The sequence below is a fragment of the Mus caroli genome, chromosome 2 (genome assembly GCF_900094665.2).
Source record: "Mus caroli chromosome 2, CAROLI_EIJ_v1.1, whole genome shotgun sequence".
NCBI classification, from domain to species: Eukaryota; Metazoa; Chordata; class Mammalia; order Rodentia; family Muridae; genus Mus; species Mus caroli.
In genome coordinates, this window is record NC_034571.1 from 98428414 (window position 1) to 98450758 (window position 22345).

Below are 22345 nucleotides of genomic sequence, written 5' to 3' on the forward strand. Positions count from 1 at the left end.
TTCCTCTTCCTCCTTCCTTGTTCCCTCTTCCTCCTCCTTTTCCTTCTCCTTATTCCCTTTTCTCTCCTTCTTCCTTCTTCCCTTCCTTCCTTCCTTCCTTCCTTCCTTCCTTCCTTCCTTCCTTTCTTCCTCCTTCCTTCCCTCCCTCCCTTCCTTCTTTCCTTCTTTCCTTCTATCCATCTTTTCTTCCTTCTTCCCTTCTTCTTTCGTTATTTTTTTGAAACAGGCTCTTGCAGTATAACCCTGGCTGCCCCAGTACTCATGGAGATCTGAGTACCTCTATCTCCAAAGTTCTGGGTTTACAAATGTGCACTATCATATTCAAATTTAATGTGTTATTTTAATCCTTTGGCACGTTTTAGTCATGTACACATGCACACAAAATGAATTTTAGGCATTTTTATCCAGTTCCCTGTCTTCTCTCTTTTTCTCTCCTGATGAAACCTTTCTTCCCAACAAATTCCCTTCCTACATTCACATCTTTTGTGGTGTGTGACTCTTAGGGTTATCATTGATGAAACACCATGATCAAAAACAACTTGGAGAGGAAAGGTTTTATTTGGCTTATGCTTCCATATAACTATTCAGAAAGTCAGGACAGGAACTCAAACAGCGCAGGAACCTGGAAGCACAAGCTGATGCAGACAGAGGCCATGGAGGGGTGCTGTTTATTGGCTTGCTCTTCATGGCTTGCTCAGCCTGCTTTCTTATATAGCTTGGGACAATCAGTGCAGAGATGGCACCTTCTATAATAGGCTGCCCTAGAATCAATCACTAATTAAGACAATGCTTACCAGCCAGATCCCCCGCCCCCAGAGCTCCCAGGGACTGGACCACCAACCAAAGAGTACACATGGAGAAACCCATAGCTCTGGACACATATGTGTCAGAGAACGACCTTGTTGGACATCAATGGGAGGAGTGGCCCTTGGGTCTGAGGGAGTTCGATGCCCCAGTATAGGGGAATGCCAAGGCGGGAAGACAGGAGTGGGTGGGTGGGAGAGTACCCTCATAGAGGCAGGGGGAGGGGTAATGGGATAGGGGTTTCCAAAGGGCAGACCTGGAAAGGGGAAAACATTTGAAATGTAAATAAAAAAAATATCCAATTAAAAAAAAAGAATAAAAACAAAGAAAGAAAGAAAGAAAGAGAGAGAGAGAGAGAGAGAAAATGCTTGTTTACAGTCCAGTCTTATGGAGGCATTTTCTCAGTTGAGGTTCTCTCCTCTTAAATAACTATGGCTCGAGTTAAGTTGACATAAGATTAGCTAGTACATTGACTCACTGAGTTTAATTAGGGTTACTGCATGAGCACGAGTGGAAGATTTTCACTAGAGCACAAGCAACCTATCAGTGGGTAAGCCACCAAAGAAAGTGACACACCCTTCTAGTACCTGTTATTTCAAGAGTTGCTCAGGGAAGGGCGGTCTTTACAAGCCCTTCCCCTTCCATGATGAAATGTTGATGAGCCATTCCTGTCCAGGTAGTGTGTGGGCAGCCACGACTACAGTGATTGATGAGTGCAGTAGCCATGCCATATCTAGAAGGCATCTTTTGTATTTTTCTTATCTTCTAGGACTTATATTTTCTACCTCCTATTCTGTGAGCCTTGGAAGGGTGATAGAGATGTTCCTTTTACGGCCAATAATCTGCACTTTAAGCAGTTATGAGTATCTGCATTAACTCCCACCTACTACAAGCAGCTTCTTTGACAAAGCCTGAGAGCATCGGTAGTTTACTGATGTGAACATGGCAATTTGAAAGGTAATTTGAAACATGGACATTTAGCAAAACAATAATAGTAGTCATAGTTGTAGTCATAGTTATAGTCATAGTAGTAGGAGAAGGAGGAGGAGGAAGTGGCTCTCTCTGAGGTCCTATGACCTCTCAACCGTGGGCTTTTTTTTCCAGGGTTTTACAAGTTCTCTCCTGTCCCCACAGGACGTCTCAAAGCTGGCAAGAAAGAAGTTGGTGACCCCCATCATAATCATGCTACTCTTATACCGATGGACACATCTTGCCTGACAGGTCCCTTTGTTTGCTCACATGGCTCACAGGGCCATCTACATGTACTGGCAGTTAATGCATTGATGATTTTGGTTACTCTACAAAGCATTACTGTCAGCTATCTTTTTCACACCTGTGACCAATTATCTGAATAAACAATAATAGAAATAATATATTTTAGCTCATATTGCAGAGGTTTTAGCCTATAGTCTTTGGCATACTTGCTTCTGAGCCATGTCAGGAGAGCATCTTGACAGGGAGCATGTGTGGACCAGGGAAGTTCACTTCTACTATGGACAGGGAGCTCACAAGGGCCTGGGCAAGAGAGAACTCAAAGCTATGATCACAGTGACTGGACCTCACTATGTAGATGAGGCTGGCCTCAAACTCACAGAGATCTACCTGCCTCTACCTCCCAAATACTGGGATTAAAAGTGTGCCCTACCTACCCTTGCCCTTCAAATCACATGTCTCCTGCTATTACCCTTTCAAGAGCCCCTCTCCCACCATGGTCCTATTTTTCTTTCCTGGTCTCTGCAGTAACTCAGGTTATATACTCAAACCTGAAGATTGAGAGTTAGGAACCACAAATGTCTTTCTGGGTCATATCACTCAATATAATTTTTTCTAGACCCATACATTTACCTGAAAATTTAACAACTCATCCTTCTTTATAGCTAACTAGTATTCTAGAGTGTATATGTACCACTTTTTCATCACCCATTATCGAGGATGTTTCCATTTCTTAGCTATTGTAAACAGTGGTGATAAAAGTGGCTGAGCGAATATCTGTGAAGTGGTTTGTCTAGTCATGTGGGCATATGGTAAATGTATTTTTATTTTTTTGCAAATTTTATACAGTGATTTCTAGAGTGGCTGGACTAGTTTCCCATCTCACCAGCAGTGAAGGAACATTGTCCTCTACTTACATCCTTGACAGCACTTGTCGTCTGTTGTTTTTTAGGGATTCTGACTGAAGTGAAATCTCAAAGTGGTTTAACTTGCAGTTTCCTCATTCCTAGGGATGTGGAACCTTTTCTGAGATGTTTCTTCGCTAGGTTTGTTTCTTCTTTTGAGAGCTCTGTTCATATCCATAGCCTGTTTTTAAATTGAGCCTTTTGTTTTCTTACCTCTTCTTTGTTTTTTAGTTCTTTGTAGATTATGGATATTAAGCCTCTATCATATGTATAGCTGGCAAAGATCCTTTCTCACTCTGGGGCTTTCTCTTCATTTGGCTTCCTTTGTTGTACAGAAGCATTTTAGTTCTATAAGATCCCATTTATCAATTGTTGACACTAGTTCATGAAAAGTTGGAGTCCTGTATAGAACATTTATCCCTACACCTATGTCTTAGTGTGTTGTCTGTTTTCCTCTACAAGTTTCAGCATTTGGGTTTCACACTGAAGTCTGAGGCATTGCAGTTGATTCTGTGCGTTGGGTTTCACACTGAGGTCTTTGAGGCATTTGCAGTTGACTTTGTGCAGGTAGTAATGACAGATCTAATTTCATGTGGACATTTTAGTTTTTCCAGTACCACTTGTTGAAGTTGTTGGTTTTTCCTCAGTGAGTATTTTTTTTTTTTTTTACTTCTATGGCTGTAATATTTCAAAGAGTTTAGACATTCTAGATGCACTATTTTATGTTTTAGGAAATTTTACATAGTCTTTATTTTTAACCTAAAAAAAGCCTTCTTTTTGAAAATTTCAGAAGCTAACCAAGTAATCACGTTGGTCAGATTACTTACTTAAAACTTCTAATCATTAATTTTCTTAGAGATAATTTTCTGTTTTCTTTATACTGCGGTGTGATTTTGTCCAGAACAGTTAAGTTATTGGTTTGTGATAAGGTAGGATTCCTTTTTTGTGTGTGAAGCAAAATGAAACAGATGAAACTTAGTTGATAGATAAACTAGGTACTGCAGTTCTGTGTGCTGCCTCACTGTTGTGGCAATCATGAAGAATTCTGATATTATCTGTGCCAGCATTCATGACCTCTGCTGTTTGTCTGAGTAAATGTCAGACTCTCCAGGAGCCTGTGATATTAAGCAGACTCTGCTGTGCTGGGAAGGGAGGGGTGGGGAGAAAACAGCATGGTATTTATGACTGCAGGAACTATAAGTTGTAATTTCATGAGATCAAAGCATGTGCTGTTTATCTGTTACACTAACGGCTTTGAATAAAATGGTTAGAAAACAGACAATGTACTAAAAGTTCAGGATATTTTAAAGCTTATAAAGCCTGTAAAATTAAAAGCATAGCTTTCCAGTGGAGAAAATTTCATGGAGGTCTTTGATTTCAATTTATTATGCTCTTAAGATTAATTAATATTTACGAGAAAGAGAAGACATGAAATAATTTGTTTTCACTTTTTCAACCATGTATTAGTTTTCTATATCCACTTTTTTCTAACTTAGGGGATATTTTGTAACAATTATTTTAATGAGAATTGATACATCTTAGGTTATGTCCTAAGAGATAACTAATTCCAGCAGCTTCATTTCATAGTCCTGTTAAATACAGGAAGAGGAGACAAGATGGCATGACAGGTAATGCACGCACCCACAAGTTAGAGGTCCCGAGTTCAACCCAGGGGACCCACGTGCTGGAAGGAAAGAACCGAGTCCCACAGGTTGTTTCCTGATACCCACGTGTGCTGTGGTTCATACACCCACACACAAGTGGATAAATGTAATTTTAAAAAAAATACTGAAACGAATAGAAGTTTGTTGCATTTAGTTGCCATAAAGAAGAAAAAAAATCCTTTAGACCATCATTTCTCATTTATTTCGAGAATTATAAGTCATGTAAGTGGTTTTATATCTCCTATATAGCTGTATACCTCTTAATAACAGGCAGTGAAGCATAGAAATGAACCTTGAACACATCACTAATATAAAACAAGTCATTGAATAACTTAATTTCTAATTTGAATTTTATTTACTTAATTCAGTTATATCTTGGTATAGGAAAGGTTAATTTAAAAAAAACTAGTAACTAAAATTTCAAAAACTATTTTTAATTTTCCCTTGAAAGTTATCTTTGTGTAAGAAATCAACTGTAATTATATAATATAATTATATAAGAAAAGATATACATTATATTTAAATCAGTTTCATTGGTGTCTTTAAAAAGTAAAATCGGGGGCTGGAGAGATAGCTCACAAACTGACTGAATGTAACTCCTGTCCCAGGGGATCTGATACCTTATACAGATATACATATAGTCAAATAACTTGTGTACATAAAATAAAAATGTAAAAAGTCGAATCAGTTGGGGCTGGAGAGTGGTTAAGAGTGCCTGCTGGTTCTCCCAGAGGACTCAGGTTTGGTTCTTGGCACCTTTGCTGGGTGTCTGACAACTGCCTGTAACTCAAGATTTAGGGGGCTACTGCCCTCTTTGCATCCCATAGGCATCCACACTCCCATGCATATACACATAATTGAAAATAAAAGATATTTTCTTCAGATATCTGAATATGAGATATTACTAGATTAAATAATGCATAATATGAATATCTGTCAAGTATTCTGGAAAGCTGAGTTGAGATGACAACTTTAGGATCCTTTAGCAGATATTTTACCTTTGCATTAATTTTATACATCTTAAGACTTAACCTTAAGAAGATAAATTTATCTTTCCTTCTATCATCCTCTAAAGTTGTTTTAACTGGCACCTCATTTTTTATATTTACCAATGCTGGAAATGGTAAAAACAGTAACTTGTTCAGTAAGTTCAGTTAAAGAACATTTAGTCTGTGGCAGACTAGAATAATGACTCATTCATTATATTGTTAGCTGACCAGAATATAATCTAGACTTAAAATGAGGAATTATCCTGTTTTAAACTCACAGTGTAGGGATTCTTGATTATAACAGTCAAGACGGTTTTCCAGTCCAAAAATATAGTGTTCTTTTAAAGTTAACATAGTGCTGACAACTCACATCTGCTAAGCTTTGTTTTTCCAGTTTGCTAATAAAACTTCACTGAACCGCTCGTACTTAACACCAGGAAGTCTCTGGGACATGGATCTCAAGTGCTGTGTTGTTTCTTGAATGGAGGAAAGCTGGCTAATTCAGTCATAAATGCTCAGCACTACACTCACGTCTACTGCTTTCTAACCAGTCTTGTAAATTGACTGTGTCTACTGTACCATTAACTGGAGTCTGTTTTGCTGACTTTGAGTGCCTTCACCAAGTGTTTTCTTTGCCATTTACTTTATGCTGAATAAGCCAAAATTGACCAAATTTATTTTAAACAACGGTAAATCAAAACTTCTTCATATTTATCATTATTTACTAAGTATATTTATGACACCTTTTAATTCTTATTAAATTTCCAAAGATAGGTGTGTTGGATATAAGTTATGGAACAAGATACTTTTCCTCAAGGAGCTTATAGATCAGGGTTCTTTAAGTGTACCACCATGTAGCTCAGTAGAACTCGTACATGCTCGTATCTCATGCCTCTACTTCTTTCACTCCAGCTGTTTACTTCTCTGCAGAAAAGAAGAAATGGTGCTCTGCTAGAAAACGAGTAGTTGAGAGTACAGAGTAAGCAGTGGGAATGAAAGGAATAAAGAAAGGCGTGCGATCCGACCATGCACTAGTTTTACTGCGCTAGCGTAGAACCAAGCCTTTCTGTTAGTCTTCTTAAAGAGGCCTGTGGTTTGTTGCATACTGATGTTGCTTTCTCTTCCCATCTTGTTCTCTTTCCTGTTTCTGTATCTGTAATAAATATAAATAACAAAATATACAGTCACCTTAGAAAATTTAACATGCTGTAGAGCTGCATGGATGCACTGCAATTTACAAATGAAATGAAATCTAAAATCAGATTAATGTAGTTCTGATGGGCTCAACTTTTCTGCATTGTGACTTCAGGTGAGCCATGTAGACCTACACAATGGCTGTTTGTTTCTAGGTGTCTTCCCAATAGGAAAGTTTGAAATTCCAGCAGACTCATCAGTTGTTTGATCAAGTTTTCTATAATGGCTAACTCTATGCAAATTTTCTAGTACAGATTATTTCTAAATCTCATAAAACCACATGATCATCTAACCTGGGTTTCATCCTTTAAAAAAAGATTTACTTATTTTATGTAAATGAGTATGTTGTTGCTGTCTTCAGACACACCAGAAGAGGGCGTCAGATCCCATTACAGATGTTGTGAACCACCATATGGTTGCTGGAAATTGAACTCAGAACCTCTGGAAAAATGGTCAATGCTCTTAACCACTGAGCCATCTCTCAAGCCCCTCACCTTTTTTTCCCCTTAAGCTGTGGAATGTTTTGTGATGTGGGAGATAAGTATTGAAACAAATAAATCTAGAACTGGTAGACATGAAGGGAGACTTCGAAGAACTCTTGAGCCATACATGTCAGCTCCAGTTTTGATCAGAAGCTCAGCACAGCACTGCTGAGTCTGGTCAGAGCACAATTTGAAAGCTGTTAATTGGATCAAACAACTTTTTGTGGGAAGAGGGACTGAGACCTAAAAGAGGGGTAGATTATTCAGTATTGGACAATTTGTAAAAAGCATTCTCCATTTTCCCTCACTTTATTATGCATGACTGTCATAATCTGAACAAATTGTAGCCTTTACATTGTTAACAAACTCTGGTCATGGATTTGGTAATGTCAGCACATGATTGGTCCAAATCAGTCACTATCACACTCTTTCCTCGTTCTACTGTGAGGTTCAAGTGTGAGCGTGTGATCCAGTTTTGGCAAGCAAGAGGTAGTTGGAGGAAACTTTTATAAGGAGTACCAAGAGCTAGGTGTGATGGTGCACACCTACAATCCCAGTACTTGGGAGGCAGAAGGACTGTGAGTTTAAAACCAGCCTGTGCTATATTGTGAGATGGTCTTAAGAAACAACAAACTTAGTATCCCTAGTTGAGATAGTCATTATCTACTTTTGAAATTGGCCTCTTGTGACAAATTCAAAGTAACATCCCAGATGGACATGACTAGTTATTTGTAATATATACTGAGTGCCCAAATCAATAAATGCTAGAACCTGCTTTACTGTATGTTCCCCTTTATGTGATAGAGAATCTGTATTATTTGGTGGCTTAAGATGTGAAATGTAGGGGCTGGAGAGATGGCTCAGCAGTTAAGAGCACTGACTACTCTTCCAGTGGTCCTGAGTTCAAATTCCAACAACCACATGGTGGCTCACAACCATCTATAATGGGATGAGATGTACTCTTCTGGTGTGTCTGAAGACAGCTACAGTGTACTCATATTATATAAATAAAATAAATAAATAAAAAGTTGTGAAGTTTAAGCATGAAGGACGTAATGAGCAAGTATAGAAAGATACTCAGTCAATTTTATGACACCCATGTAATGTGTGACCTATTTAAAGGTCTTTTCAAACTCTACAAAAGATTACTGTACCTCACTGACTATCCCTCCCTCCACTCTTTCAAACTTTTACTCTGTGGCCCCTGTTGTTTCTCTGTCCACAGTTTTCCTCTGGGTGAATTAGTGTTCTTTAGTGTTAGCTCTGGGGATGATTCCGTGCATCTGGTCCACATTTTCTCTAGGCTCAAGCTCTCAGAGTGCTCCTCAGTTCTCTCTCTCTCTTCTCTGTCCTCTCTTCCCTCATCTTCTTTCTCTTCCTCCCCCTCTCCTTCCTCTCTCAGCTTCCTCAGGATTTCGTTTTATTTCCCAGGCTTCTTTGAATCCCCAGGCTTAAGCTGTCATCTTACCTCAGCTACCCAAAGAACTGAACTGCCACACCTATTCTTCTGCTGTTTGTTTTAAACTGCTTGGAAGCCGTCTCTCTGATTTATTATAACATCTACGCCAACTGGTCACATTCTAGAGTTTCCACTCTCCCATTTTCTCCATACCTGAAACAGAGAAGGAAGGAAAACATCACCAATCTGAAAATGGTGACTGCGATGGATTCTATCTGGTGAAGAAAAACTAGGAGCTCTTATGGGTGCACAAAAGCTTAGGACATGTCTTTTGCTATAAGTGGGGTTTCTAGTGAGATTCCTATAACTGGGAAGGAGAAAAGCCTTAAGAAAACATTATTAATCATGTAGAAATTCTTGATTTCAATTGACTTCAGTCAGAACCCTGGATGAGGGCCTTCTTTCTGTCCCCATAGTTCTGTAATATTCCTACATTTCTGACCTGCCTCCCACTCATCATCTCTAACTGGGGTTAATACATGATAACCAGCTAACTAGTGTTTCTCTGAAGTTCCTCCACTCTTTTAAAGAAACGAATTTATTACCCTACAAGCTTAAGACAGCAGCTGTTGGTACTTGACACACAGTACTTGATAGATGTAGAAAGAAACGTTCAACTTAGTATTTCTCCTTTGCCCACCAACTAGAATCTCAGGCTATGAAACCTTTCCCTTTTGCCTATCTATATATTCAACCTTATATCCTAGTTTTCCTCTGCTTCTTGTTTTTTCTTTCCTGTACCTCTCCTATCCTTGAAATGTCCTTTAAATTTTTTACACAATTGTATTAAATGGAGTTGGAGGGAAAAAAAGACACATTGGAGTTGGTAATGGAAAAGTTTAATGGGGAGGATGTTTACATAATTGTTGACAGAGTTAAGAAAATAAGGGATGGTGAAGCATCCTACAGATAAAAGTAGAGGGAAAAATGCCAACCACAGTCACAATTGAAGGGACAGGGACTGAAACAGTGGTGTAAGCTTTAATTTTTCAAAGCCTACTTTTAACAATGGTTCTTAAACACTTTAACCTCCCTTCTAGCCCAACACCCACCAGAGGTAGTAGAAAAGAAAAGTTATTAGGACACAGGAGAAGTGGACCTGTTTAGAAAAGGTTCTTTGGAGCAAATCTCATCTGCGTTGCCAGGAAATCGGCAGTTCAGTTCACAGGATCCAACATCAGCAGCTTGATCTACTCACAAACACTTCACAAATACACCAGCAATCCCGTTCAGTAGTGTCCGGATAGCAGCAGTGGTAGTACTTACTACCTAGCAGGAACAGCCAGGCCTCAGCAGAAGGGTTAGTATCACCAGAGATGCCACAAGTTCTCGCTGTGCCTCTCTCAAGGAAGTGACCATCAGTGAAGACTTGAGACCAAGAAGCTTTGCAGAGCTAGCTATGCAAGCAAGCTGCAGTCAGTTGAGTTCTATAATACTCCCTCCAAACATCATGTGTCCTCCACAGGTCTTGCCTCACCACATATCTTGCCTCAGCACACGAGTTTGTCTTAGCAAAACTCCATGTGAGTCTGTATCAGCTGATATCACTCTGCCAATCGGCCTGAGTCCATGGCAGCCACCAGCACACCACCATAAGTTTTTTGGTGCATTTCTCCCTATGGAGTTATGATAAATGGAGTTCAACTACACAGTGTAAGGTGGACTAATACATGTGTGTCATTAGCAAAGAATCCTTCATCATGTATCCTTTCAGTGCTTGCTTTAGTAAAACATTCTTTTACCTGTGCTTCAGCAAAAATTCCTTCAGAAGTCTGCGTTAGCAAAATGTCATTTCATTTGTGTCCACTTCAAGAAAATACTCCTTCACGTGTTTGCTCCAGCAAAACACCATCTGATGCAACTGACTTTCCAAAGAAACTAGAAGTTTCCACTTCACAGTGGGACTTGGAGAGAACTGTAGCTACAGCCCAAAAGGTTGAGCTGTGAGCTCCTGAAAAGCGGGGCTGTTACTGGATTGTAGTCTATAGGGAGGCAGCTACTACACAGGTATTGCCCATAGATCTAACCCTACTGGGGTCCAAAGAACACAGGATTTCCTGTTCTCCCCAAGATCAGTGATAAGGACAGAGAGCAGTGTGGGGAGAGCATGGCAAGTAAGAATGGTCAAATGCCGTCTATGTGCCCATTCACACATTTTCTTAATTCAAGTCTGTCTTTTGTCATTCAAACTTTTATCTTGTTATGTAATTTATTTTTACTTTATGTGTGTGTACAAGTGTTTTGCTTGCAGGTGCATGTTAGTGCCTGGTGCCTGAAGAGGTCAGAGTAGGCTCTTAGAGTAGGCCCCTGCAACTGGAGTTCGGGATATTTGTGAGATGCCATAAGGATGCTGGATTGAACCCGGGTTCTTGGCATGAGCAAGTGTGCTTCACAACTGAGCTCTCTCTCTAGCTCTGTTTAGTCACTTTAATACAAACTGAGAGTCCTCATCTGCCAGACAGTGAATTGCCTGCTGCTTTTCTAAGAAAAGCCCTACTGCTAGATCCACAGGATTAACAACAGTCTTTTATGCAATGTGCATACCCAAAAGTGGTGTATGCACCTAAGACTCATTGTCCTGGATTTGGAATGGGGATTTACACAGAGCTATATGAAGCTGTGACATGTAGAACTGAGGCATTCAGTTTTGGTGGCATCCCCTCCTAGATACCACATTCTTGGGCTTCCTACTCCCTCAGTTGTCTGTACTTTCCAACATTTGCTATTGGCCTCTTATCTCATCTATGAGTGTTAGGGCTCCGTAGGACGTAGTTATTTGTTTACTTTTGTCTTTTAAAAACTTCTTTCCAAAAGGGGCCTTGATAGGTCAGTAAAATTATGTTGAGCACTCACTCTACCATGAGATCTTTTCTGCCAAGGGCTCAGTCCATAAGTTAGAAGTGTCACTTTGCAGTGAGCTGCAATTGAATGTACAGACTCATTGGTCCAGATGCTGAGAATAAGTGATGGTTAGGACATTTATATTCTCTCCTTTAAGGCCAAGGAAGCATTGTGGATGAGGGGGTGAAGTAAGTAAGAGCTAGAAGAGAGAAGGGTTGCAAACTGTGATCGGCTGAGCGTGACCGCCGTTTCAGTCATGGTCTTAGCAGGGGTAGTGGTCTGTACTGGGCCTGGGAAAGACTAAGCCTACTGTCTGCAGTCTTGGATCGGGAAGGGATTTGTGTGATCATGCTCCATCCTGTCTACGCATTGACTATTGGTGGAGTCGGGGAGAGAGACAATCATTGTGTACCCATAAGTGAGGCTACTAGGCTCCATTGCAAAGTTCCAAGTCCATGAACACACAGACTGACAAGTTAAAGTCATATGTCAAAAGACAAGACACAGATGAATGTGAAGAGGAAACTTTTGAGAAGGAGGAGGGTGACAGTTGTGAGAAGGGGCTAAGAGATGGGGCGTGTGAGACGTCACAAGGCTGTGTTCCAAATAAAAGGATGGGATCTGCAAAGAACTTTAATAATGGAGATATATATATATATATATATATATATATATATATATATATTCTACTGCTTAATGAATTATAATTTTAAAGATTTGGAAATTACCATGAAAATGTCTGGCTTTATTGAAATATGTATACTGAATTTGCTTTTTGTTTTTATGTTAAGGAACTAAAGAAAGCATCTTCAGAGTTGATTAAGTCCAAGGTCACATGTCAGCATAAGATGGAGGAAGAAAGTATAGATCTAATAATTAAAGAACAAAAATATGAAGAACTCCAAGAAAGACTCAACATGGTATTTGACTAAATGTATTCAAGTTTATAAAATTAAAACCTTACCAAAACTATGAGAACTTCAGGATTGTTGCACAAAATATAAGTTAATAGAGTAAAAATAATATATTAATATTTTTAAAATTATTATATTTTTGTCATTAGCAAAAACTTAATACAAAATTTGGTCATAACAATTTTAATCCCATTCAAATGTAGCTTCAGGTAATTTTATGGCACAGTGGTGTCTCTAAATAACTTTTTTTTGTTTGGTTGTTTTTTTTTTGAGACAGGGTTTCTCTGTGTAGCCCTGGCTGTCCTAGAACTCACTCTGTAGACCAGGCTGGCCTCGAACTCAGAAATCCACCAGCCTTTGCCTCCCAAGTGCTGGGATTAAAGGCGTGCGCCACCACAGCCCTGCTCTAAATAACTTTTAAGAGAAGAAATTTTATAGTTTTAATATTTGTTTGTACTAGCCGACACTGGGCTTTGTAATTCACTGGAGGCAATGTCTCAACATAAACATAGCAATTGAATATAGAATTTACTGAATTTTACATTATAACTTTAAAATTCTTCAATTTTAAGGAATTAGAATTAAATAAGAAAATTAATGAAGAGATTACGCACATTCAAGAAGAAAAGCAGGTAAGCTAGTCATCACATATTTTGGAAGTCAGTTAATATTTTAAAAAACAGTATTGGGAAGTAGACATGGAATGATATGTACCTAGGTGTGGAGTAGGCATTCAGCTAACATGTACCGAGTGGAGTGTTTATGTCTTTCTAATCAGTTGAATGTAAACTTCTGCTTTGTCATTTTAAAAGATTTTATTTATTGCTTTATTTGAGACAAAGCTTCATTATGTAGCCCAGGTTGCCTTAGAACTGGTTATATAGATCATATTTGACCTTTTTTTATTATTAGATATTTTATTCATTTATATTTCAAATGCTATTACAAAAGTCTCCTATACCCTCCCCCTGCCCTGCTCCCCAACCCACCCGCTCCTGCTTCCTGGCCCTGGCATTCCCCTGTACTGGGTCATATGATCTTCACAGATCATATTTGACCTTGAACTCACAGAATCCCACCTGCTTCTATCTCCTGGATTAAAAAGTGTGTGCTTTTACATCTATTTTTTTTGTGTGTATATATCTTAGTATGTGCATTTGTATGTATGTACTCATATGCATGCTCATATATCTCTATACAAAGAGGCCAGAACTCTTCAATCCCTCAGAGTTACAGATGCTTGCAAAACGCCTGACTTTTTAAACAGATGCTGGAGCCTAAGTCTGGTCCTCATGATTGTATAGCAAGCACTCTTAATTGCTGGGCCATTTTTCCTAGTCATGGTCTCAGCACAGGATGGCTTGCAGTTGACTATGTAGACCATGATGGCCTCAAATTCATTGGCAATCCTCCTGTCTCAGCCCCCCAAGTGCCGAGATTATAGGCATCATCAGCCACATATTCCCTAGCTAAATTTCTGTTTTTTGAGAAGTTACTTGTTAGACCAGTAGTAACTTAGCAGATAATTACTGAAAATGTGTGTGTATACACACCACACACAAACACAATACACCATGTGTTATTTTAGAACAGTTTATTCTCATTTGAATCTATTCTTGTATTTAAAGAAATACAATTGTTTTAAAAATAGATTTATCTTATGTATATGAATGTTTTGCCTGAATATATCCATATGCACCATGTTTGTGCCTGGTGCCTATGGAAGCCAGAAGAGGGCATTGGATCTGCTGGAACTAAAGTTACAGATGGTTGTGAACTACCATGTGAGTGCTGGGAACCGAACCTGGGTCCTCTGCAATAGCAACAAGTTCTCTAAACTTCCAGGCTGTCTCTTCAGCCCCTCTTCTTCTGTACTGTCTTTTCTTTTTCTTTCTTTACCTCCATGTGATTGGTGATGGAGTCATTTTATAATATTATAGTTCATGCAACATTTTACTAGTGATAGATTCCTAACCTGTGGGTGAGTAAGGTAACAGGTTTATTTCAGTTTTGAATTTTTTACCTTGTTCAGTAATGTCTTAGAATCTGTGGCCCATTTCAGAAACTAAATTTACAAGTTAAGGGACTTTTAGAAATAATACTTGATAGAAATTTGTGTAGCAGTAATCATTTTAGATAGTAAATTATAAACATACTATTAGTTTAATATATAGTATGAAAATTAAGTTATAACAATAGTAGCTTAAAACCAGAAATATATTTGAAGAACAAACTTAGAAACATGATTTATTTTTATGTTTTTGAAGGATATCATCATTTCTTTTCAACATATGCAGCAACTACTTCAGCAAGAAACTCAGGCGAATACTGAAATCAATGCAGAATTGAAGGTGCTAAGAGAAAATAATCAGGTTATATACATATATTTAATATTTATTTTTATGTAAATTCTATCTAATATAATGTTTAGTTGCATTTAAGTATCTTGTTCTGTCATTTAATTTTAAAAGTTAAGATGCTAGATTCCTTCATTAATATAGTAGAAAGTTTGTCAAGTAGCACATTCAAAAAGAAAATATTATCATTTATCATCACCATCATTTTATAAAACAGAACATTAAAAACATATGTATTTTAAAGATATAATCTCAGGACAAAGGACAGGTCATTATAAGAAAAGTCATGTAGTGACATTTGGCTGTGGACATGGATCGGTGCTTAGCTGCAGACTGATGTCTAAGAACCACTGATATATAGTATAACAAAATATTCGTGCTGAGCTGTTGCCAAGGATTACACTGTTTAGATATGGCAAGTGTTTTCGTGAGGAGCATTCTGATTCCACCTGCACTAAAAGGGATCATTGCTCTTGGTAATGGTTGGTAGGTTTCAGTGCTCCGCAGTTATGCTGTCATCTGTCTTAAGCTTTTAGATGTGAAGTTAGAAAGAACATAGACACCTAAATTCTATTTGTAAGTTTAGTTATGTTCCTACAGTCATAGTATTAAGAGTAATCTTTATATTTTACTCTTGTTGTTGTTGTATTATTACTGTATTAACTAGAACATTTTATTGGTTTTTGAAAATTAAAGGATTTAGCAAATGATTTGTTTGACCTCTGACAATATCTATTTTTTACAATGTTTTTCATATTTGTTAATTCAGAATTGTTGGAAATAATAACATATTTTCATGTATGTTTATATTATGTACAAGTTTATATTCCTGATAAATATAAACTTCATAAAGACAGTAACATTGTAACTGAAGGATCATAAACACAGGAGATCGTGTCAGGCATGCAGTAGGACTTTGTTAAGTGTTATTATGTGAATGAATTGTGTGGCATGAGTAAACTAGGGCTCTTCCCAAGTTCGAGACTACCTGGTTATGGCTTCCAGCTTAAGATGATTAACTTACCCTACATTCATTTCTGCCACCTTTTGAAACTGCTGTAAAATGGTGATAAATCCACAAGAACATGGAAATGATGAAAAAAAACCATAAAAGGCTAAGCTTTAAAATTGAACAAGATGGACAATGAGCAGAAAAGGGAAATAGAAACCTAATCAAAGCAGAAATGAGGCTTGTGATGTAATTGAGTGGTAGGATCCTTGCCTAGCATTGTAAGTTTTATGTCAGATTGATACATGCTAGAGTCATTTTGGACAAGGGAACTTCAGCTGAGAACATGTCTCCACTAGACTGGCCTGTGGACAAGCCTGTAGTGCATTTTCTTAATTTATTGATGTGAGAGAGCCCAGCTCATTGTGGGCAGTGCCACCCCCTCAACTGTTTGTCCTGGATGCTATAAGAAAGCTGGCTGAGTAAGCCATGAGGAGCAAGCAACTAAGCAGTATTCCTTCATCGCCTCTGCATCAGTTCCTACCTTCAGGTTCCTGCCGTGTTTGAGCTCCTGCTCTGACTTCATGGATGATGAGTTGTGAAATGGAACTTCAAAATAAGCCATTTCCTCCCCAAGTTGGTTTTGATCATGGTTTCTCACAGGAATAGAAAGCCTAAGACAGGGAGACACTGGAGTATATCTCCACACCACTGAACAAACAAAACTAAACCCAGAAATGGTCAGGAATTATAGTATCCTGTGTCTTTAGAAGTGGGATATGCAGTTGAGAAATCCAGATGAGAACATCTGTGTAAGGATCTATTGCAACCCCAGATTCCTCCTTCTCCCCCACAGGAGTTGGTTATCTCCACTTGGAGGTGTATGGTTGGAATTTGAGAGAGAGATGAGGTTGAAAGGGATCTAGTAATATGCTGGAGCACCCTTATAATTAGGAAATTGGTTGTCAAAATAGCAGTGGCCTGAAATTAATAATGTCTCTAACAGAAATGGCAACTATTGCAAATTAATTCTTCTTTCTCCTCTTCCCCCTTTCCATCAACCCAACTGCACTTTCTACCCACTCTCTCCCCTCCCCCTTTCTTTCCTTCTTCTCCCCTCCTTCTCTTCATCTTTCCTCCCTTTCTCTTTCCTCTATTTATCAGTACACTACTGGAAACATTATAGTGAAGTTCTCCCAGTTACAGGACCACTATTCTAATTCCCAGGAAAGTGAATGGCAGATTCCTTTCTGAGGAAACTAACATTCCCCAAGGGACGAGATCAGTTTCTTCAATTAATGTTTTCTAAAAGAAATAGCTAAGCCAGAACTCCCTACAGTGAAGGCTAGCTAGTGTTTGGCCATATTGTTAATACCTTATTCTTAAGTACAAATACATTACTAAGGATTACTGGACATTTGAAGAAAATCTCTCATGCGAAAAGCAGACAAAAATAGCAGTCTAAAAACATGTAAAACCAAGACTGCTTAAAGGAAATATGCTTACTAATCCACAGGACAAGAATTAGAAATCCATAAACACAGAATTAGAGAAACTCTACTAAAAGCATGAGTGTAAACAAAGGTTGTAAGATAATGTTGAGATAGTTGTTTAGAAAGTAGAATCAATAGATGTGTGGGTAAAACTGGGAGTTAGCTCAGGTGGTCAAGTGCTTGTCATGCAAGCATGAGGACCCAAGTTAAATACCCTGCAACCAGTAAGAACCCAGCTGAGGTGCTGTGAGCTTCCCAGTGCTGAGAGGCAGAGACAGGCAGATGCCTGTGGCTCACTGGCAGGCAAGCCAGGCTATATGGTTGATGCTCTAGTTTAATGAGAGATGCTCTTTCAAAACAAAACAACAAACCCAAAAAGCAAAAAACCTCTACTGAGCCTGAAGAATGATATCTGGAGTTGACCCACACACATGCACACAAGGGAAGAAGATGGAAATTAGAGAAAAAGAATTAGAGACTCAGTCTAAGCAGTCTAGTATGTTTCAGAGAAAGGGAGAGAACCAAGAAGAAGGAAAAAGAATGATCAAAGAAACAATACAAAAAGTTTTCACTGGCCTGAGGGATATGAGTTTATTTTGCCTCGCATCAGTGTGTATCATTGTAAAATATTCACTACACATAAAAAAACTTTTAAAACTGCAGAAAAGTGTGGCTTGCAAAGAATTAGGAGTGAGAATAACACATTGGCCTTAGCTTTCTCATTGACAAAACTGGAGGGTAGGAAAAAAAAAAATAGAGGGCTAGAGAGATGGCTCAGTGGTTAAGAGCACTGACTGCTCTCCCGGAGGTCCTGAGTTCAAATCCCAGTAACCACATGGTGGCTCACAACCATCTGTAATGGGATCTGATGCCCTCTTCTGGTGTGTCTGAAGACAGCTACAGTATACTTACATATAATAAATAAATAAATCTTTAAAAAAAGAAAAAAACCAGAGTTGTATCTGCAGAGTTTGGGAAGAAATCGCCAAAATAGAGTTTTGCTGCTCTCAGCTAATCTAATTTCTCAGGAGTCATATGGGGCGTCAGAAACACTTACCATCCATGCCTGCTTAATTATGATAGAACAGTACCCAGAAAAGGAAGGAAAGGAAGGAAGTGGTAACCATGAGATCTAGGCGACAGGGGACTGCAGGAGAAGAGGGAATCCTTACTATTAACCTGGCGTATGCAGTCAACTGAGAATAATAAAGCAAGTTGTAATGGAAGGGCTCCAAAGACCCGAAACAGAATGCCTGAAGGGAGCCATCTTTTTTAGATAGGCATGAACCAGAAGGAATTGATAAAACACCTGATACACACTCTTTTAAGAACATGATGCTGTTAGTCATTTATCGTTAATGTGACTGTGGTATGTTCTCTCATCTAAGCATTGATCTACTTTGTAAAATAGAGTATACTGTCCATAAAAATAGATACTATAAAAAGATAATAAGATGTTAAAATACTGTGTCTATTAAATTTTAGACCATATTTTAAAACTGCCTAGTTATTATACATAACCATGGGTTAAGGAAATGTGTAGTATGTGAAAGTGTTCACATTATCCTGAAATAGGGCAATCAGAATTGGTATTCATTTAGATATTTCAAAGTGCAGAACTCCTGTTGAGACAGAGGAGAATGTTCTTATCATAAGTTACAAAATGCTTTTGTTAGATGTGTTGCCCGAATTTCACAGATATATTTACACATTGATATTCTACATAAGTCTACAGCCATACCACCCTGAACATGCCCAATTGCATCTAAAATTTTAGATGTAACTAAGAACTCTTTAGAAAGAATGTTCTTAAGACTTTAAATGAGATGAATTTATATTAATATTATAGTATAATATGTTATGTAGTATAATTATATTATAGTATGGAAAGTGAACAAGAGATAGTTTTAAAACAGCAAATTACAGAACAGTTAAATATGTGTGACAAGGTTCTCAGATGTATGAGAAAGACGTTTTGTGGGCTTTTCTGCAGTGAGTAATCTGATTACAGAAATATATAAGGTGCTAGCTCTGGGGAAGAGAACTCAGGTCACTTCTACCTTTCCCTTTTATATTATTTTGTGTGGTTGGGAATTTTTACCAAGTGTACCTGGCTTTTACAAATGAATTAAATGATAAACAAATGAATTAAAATCATAGATGTATTAGATATATAGATACCTTTTTTTTCAGTTTGAAATACAAGTAGATAGAAAAGAAACCTAATAAATGAGAGATAGTGATTCTTAGGTCCAAAATCCCAGTCTTAGAAAATACTTGGCAATTTTCTTTTAATTCTTAAAAAAGTTTTTCTTTGAAACAATGGCATAGAGTGATTCTCTAACATTAATTCAATGAAGTAACTAAATGATGTGTTAAATAAGTTAGGCCAAAAAGTATTAATTTGAAGTTAGAATCATTTTTTAAAGATTTTCTAGCCAGTTAACTTCTAAGATAAACAGATAAAAACGCCCTATGGTAGTTAACATCTTAGAAGGTTAGGCTACAGTTCATGCTTTTCAACGCTGTACTTTATATTACTTTTTCAGTACATTAAAACTTATGCAGTGAAACTGAATAATGGCAATGTTTTTATACCCTTTTATAGCCGTTTCTTCATCATAGCCTCCCCCTATTTCTTGTTAGCTAAACTCTAAGCACCTTTCTGTTAATTTATGAAAATTATTGTTGAGGTAGCACATTATCACTGATCTGTATGGCACTTTCAGCATGTTCCACGTAAAGGTCTGAGCAACATAAAACACATCAAAATTCATTAATGTGGTATTGATTATTTTTTGGATAATTAATTTTATTGCAGACCCTTGAAAGAGATAATGAGCTGCAAAGGGAGAAGGTAAAAGAAAATGAAGAAAAGTTCCTTAGTCTTGAGAAGGAGCATGAGCGAGCACTAGGAACTTGGAAGAAACATGTACGTTTATTAAATTATCAAATATTTAAGTATTTTAAATATTTACAGACATTTAAAATGATTATTGAATGTTAAGAAAATACTGCAAAATTGGTAAGTTAGACACATTTTTTTTCCTGCAATCATATTTCCCCCAAAGTGAGTATATTTTTAAAAACTAAATTTAATACAATTCCCTCTGATGTTTTCATTCATGGAAGACTATATGCATATGTATTTTATATATAAATATAAAGCCAATGTGACGATATAGAATAGCTATTAATATGTGACGAAGAAATTAATTTTGTGTTTTAATAAAATGATTCAGTGTATCTTAGTGGCTTAGAATGTGTAAGCCATGGCAGGTGAGCAAAGCCCCAAGAGTTCTGTTGAGCTGTGTCAGAGCCATGGCAGAACGCGTGCAGCAGTTGGTTACTGTGTACTAATTATGAGATAATATACTGTAAATAGCTACTTCCTTTGTCACATTTACTTCTTTTACACTAAATGCTAATTTTGATAAAATGTGTAAAACAATTGTAGAAAATGACATAAATTAAAGTTGCAACGCAAAATTTCACTTCAAGAATGATGGATCACAAAATTGCCTTTTCTTAGTATCAATTTTCATTGCCTTTTTAGTTCCTTAGAAAGGAATTCAAACTGTTGTATCTCAAGCCATGACATAGAGAAAGCATGGCTTTACTCACTCTTCAATAAAAGAATTAACACCTCAAAGAAAAGGCTGCCTGAGGTGCTGGGCCCATGTCAAGTTGCTCAATGTTTTTGTTCTGTAGCTCCTCCCACTCCTTTTTGAGGACATTTACAAAAGAAGGCAAGCTGCTTGGAAGGTCTGGACATGAGGGAAAGGGCATGAGGACAAGGCTAGTGGTGGGGAGTGCTAGAGGCTCAGGTTACTCTGTCCCCCTGGATGGGACCCCAGAGTATCTCTTCAAAGGGCCCCTAGGTTTTCCCCAGCTCCCATCCTCTCCTCCGGCCATGGTGATGGCAGAGGCAGAAGAAAACTTTGAGCCCAGTTCTCACAGGAAAGGAAAGCTCTCATGGGCTTTGCAGAGAAGGTTCCACCTACGCTCATACATTGTCTTTACCATGTGCTAGGATATTCCATCAGTGGGACAAAAAAAAAAAGTAAAATACTTGAATGAGCTTGTATTATAACATTAATATTATTGAGAGTGTCTGCTTCCCAGGCTGAAGTGATTCATTCATTATTCTGGTCCTGCTCTAGTCCTTTGTAATTGGTGGTAATTATTATGCTTTTCTTTTTAATACAAAAAAAGTATAAAAATAAAAGCTTGAAGAGGCAAAACAAAAAACCAAAAAAAACCAAAAAACAAAAACAAATGAACACACTAGAAGGTTTCTATGGGTTTACAAAACTATATTTTAGAAACATATATTCTAATTTAGACTACTGTACTAATTATATTATTTCCTTTATTGTACTAATATATTTGAACAAAAGTTTTTAAACATTTTCTGCAGATGATTTTATTTGATTTCTGCTATAGAAAATTCAATTTATTTGTAACGATTAGGTTTTTCTAATTCATATTTTTGAGAGATCAACTTGGTCATTAATGGTTTTGATATGCATTACTCAAATCTAAAGAAAAATATCCCATATTTATATCACAGTACTAAAAATTGGTTAATAATATCCACCACGAAAATATATCATCAAGCAACAAGTACAGTAAGCTCAGTTGCTCTGCCCTGCATCTGACTCCCTTCTCATACAGTCTTTAAGAGGCTTGGAAGCAGTGCTTTGAGGATTAAAGCTGAAAAGTAGAAAGGAGCTGCAAACTAAATATAACAAGCATGGTACAAACACATCACTTAAGCAAAACAAACTAACAGCCATTTTCTCTTCTTGTTGAGAATACAACAATGGCCAACTTCCAAGTGGGGAAAAAGATGAAGATTGGAGAAAATGGTGCTGGAGATATTAGATATTTTAGATATTAGATATATTAGATATTTTCTTCATTTACATTTCAAATGCTATCCCGAAAGCCCCCTATACCCCCCTTCTGCGCATCCTGCTCCCTTACCCACCCACTCCCACTTCTTGGCCCTGGTGTTCCCCTGTACTGGGGCATATAAAGTTTGCAAGACCTAGGGGCCTCTCTTCCCAATGATGGCCG

The 22345-nt window shown here is 37.7% G+C and overlaps 1 protein-coding gene across 1 annotated transcript in view; it reads left to right on the top strand.

Annotated features, from left to right (window-relative positions):
• Window positions 1-22345, top strand: part of Ccdc73 (coiled-coil domain containing 73) — a 106568-nt gene that overhangs the window by 66605 nt on the left and 17618 nt on the right. The window contains exons 10-13 of the mRNA XM_021178832.2: window positions 12342-12470; window positions 13037-13096; window positions 14732-14836; window positions 20085-20195. Coding sequence (XP_021034491.1) covers window positions 12342-12470; window positions 13037-13096; window positions 14732-14836; window positions 20085-20195 — 405 coding nt within the window. The remainder of the gene's footprint in view (window positions 1-12341; window positions 12471-13036; window positions 13097-14731; window positions 14837-20084; window positions 20196-22345) is intronic.